Source organism: Cariama cristata, unplaced genomic scaffold (assembly GCF_000690535.1).
Source record: "Cariama cristata isolate BGI_N322 unplaced genomic scaffold, ASM69053v1 scaffold16756, whole genome shotgun sequence".
NCBI classification, from domain to species: domain Eukaryota; kingdom Metazoa; phylum Chordata; class Aves; order Cariamiformes; family Cariamidae; genus Cariama; species Cariama cristata.
In genome coordinates this window covers 1,147-3,194 of record NW_009621718.1, presented here as the reverse complement: position 1 = coordinate 3,194, position 2,048 = coordinate 1,147, and the positions used below count along the sequence as shown (strand labels likewise).

Below are 2,048 nucleotides of genomic sequence, written 5' to 3'. Positions count from 1 at the left end.
CCCCCTGCGGCTCTTCCGCAGTCTGGGCTATGGCCATGGGGAAGCCTTTCCTAGAAGCAGCCCATCTCATCGTAGCTCCCCCATTCCGAACCGCACTGCTTTTAGTGGCTGCAGTTCCTTCTCCTCCTGGTCGCCTGCCTGCGGTGGCCGCGCTGCTGGAGCGGGGCAGGCAGGTGAAGCTGTGGAGCAAGCAGGAGCGGGAGTGCAAAGCAAGACAGGCGGCCGGGCAGAGGCTCTGCTGTGGGACCGAGAGACGAGGAGTAGCGGGCAGTGGCAAGAGACTGTTGTTAAACCCATTTCCTTCAGAGGGAAGCGCACACGGGCTCTGATCACGCGTCTGGGGAGCAATCTACGTGTTGGCCGTGGGACATTCACATTTCAAATAAGAATCACTGTCCCCATCCCTCCTCCTTCCTACTGCCCTGACGCAGACACGGTGGCGTGGCAATAGGACAAAACAGGGCAGGTAAGTCATGAGAAGGGAAAAGCAAAGCCCTGAGTGTGGCCCCTCGCCAAAACCTCTGCTCCTGCCTCGGTCAGCAGGTATTTGTGAAGTGAGAAGCTCCCCGAGAGCATGCCTGGCAGCAGGAGCAAGGTGAGCAGGTCCGTTTGGGTACATCTGCAGTGGCCAAAAGCACCCTCGGGGCCACGCGCGAGAGCGGCCGTGCCTGCCGTGGCTATTGACAGCTTCAGAGCGCGACGGGGAGCTGCCGCCACAGAGCACTCCCTGCCTGCCATGGCCCACGAGAGGTGTGTGCAGCTGGGCCAGCCGCACTCATACGGGTGGGAGCTGGTAAAGAGACACGGTTATCTTTAGCGGAGTATTTTTTTGGGGTGGGGGGCATTCCCAGTGTTTGCATTTTCACCCTTAGGGCAGTAACCGTGGTGAGAGGGCCCCAGCGCTGCACTGGTTTCCCAAGTTTCTTTTGTGAAAAGACAGCGTTGATTGAATACGGTCAGAACCACTGCATAAATTGGACGCGGTAGTATTTTCATCTGTTGTTTTTGTGGAAATCTATGTTGGGCTTGATTTGTGCTTCTGTATACCAAAAGCAATGTACAGAAGCATACTGGAATTTATTTCCAAGAGCAGAAATTCTGTGTTGGGTTTTCCAAGGACGTTTTTGAAGTTAAGGCATATTGCACGTGTTTTTCATATTTGGTTGGATGAAAGAATGAAAGGGCCACTCCCTATCATGCGCGTTCCCTATAAAATCATCTTTTTTATTTTCTGTATCAGAATGACGGATCTTACAGACCAACAGCCGCTGGTGGTGCAATGGGGACAGGACCCCCAAGGCCGCACATGTGTGCAATATCCCCTGCGCAGGCGAGCTCAGTTTCTACAGGTGGTGCTGGGATGGGCTGCCCTCTCCTATTCCAGCTGCAAAGAGATGAGAAAAGGTTGGTTGCACCTCTGTCTTTAAAAAACAAAGCAGAACAACATTCAAGCCCACCCTTCCCCCTTTCTAAAGGGAGATCTGCAGGGCAGTCATGCACACGGGGGAGAAAAAGGTTTCTTTACAGCAGGAACTGCATCATTCCCTTTTTTGTCCGTCTTAATGTTTTCAGAGTAAAGAGGTTTCCATAGAAACTCTTTAGTAAATAGAAGTTACACTAATTTCAGGATATGTAATTTTTCTTTGAAGACAATGAGAGCTTGACCAGTTGCAAAAGACTGGCCCACACACCAGTCTTGCCAACTTGCTTCATTGTAATAAGATGAGCTGTACTGAGCTGAGCAGCACTGTCCGCGCACGATCTAGTTCATGCAAGGACCAGGGTAGAGAATTTTTACTTCCCAGGAGTGGGTTAGGCACGGTGTTCACCATCTTCTCATCTGCTGGGAGCCCCGGCACTCTCTTTGGGGGGCCATGGGAAGGGGAGGCTCTGGAGAGTGGTTTGCAGGCAGGGTCTGGCAGCAGCTCCCTGGAGGAGTCCCCCAAGTTCTCTGGTCCATCGTAGGAACAAACAGAGCTGGGCTGACCTGAGGGTGCAGCTAGGGCACGGAGCAACCCCGCAAACCAGCAACCCCCTCAGGCTCATCT

General features: G+C 53.1%; 1 protein-coding gene across 1 annotated transcript in view; it reads left to right on the top strand.

Moving 5' to 3' along the window:
• The window catches only part of LOC104163179 (lysozyme C-like), a gene marked incomplete at its 3' end in the record, with an annotated part of 2,984 nt that extends 1,654 nt beyond the window's left edge, over nt 1-1,330 (top strand). Inside the window, exons 3-4 of the mRNA XM_009702087.1 lie at nt 22-273; nt 1,244-1,330. Of these exons, the coding sequence (XP_009700389.1) occupies nt 22-273; nt 1,244-1,330 (339 nt within the window). The remainder of the gene's footprint in view (nt 1-21; nt 274-1,243) is intronic.
• Between the last annotated feature and the right edge of the window lie 718 nt (nt 1,331-2,048).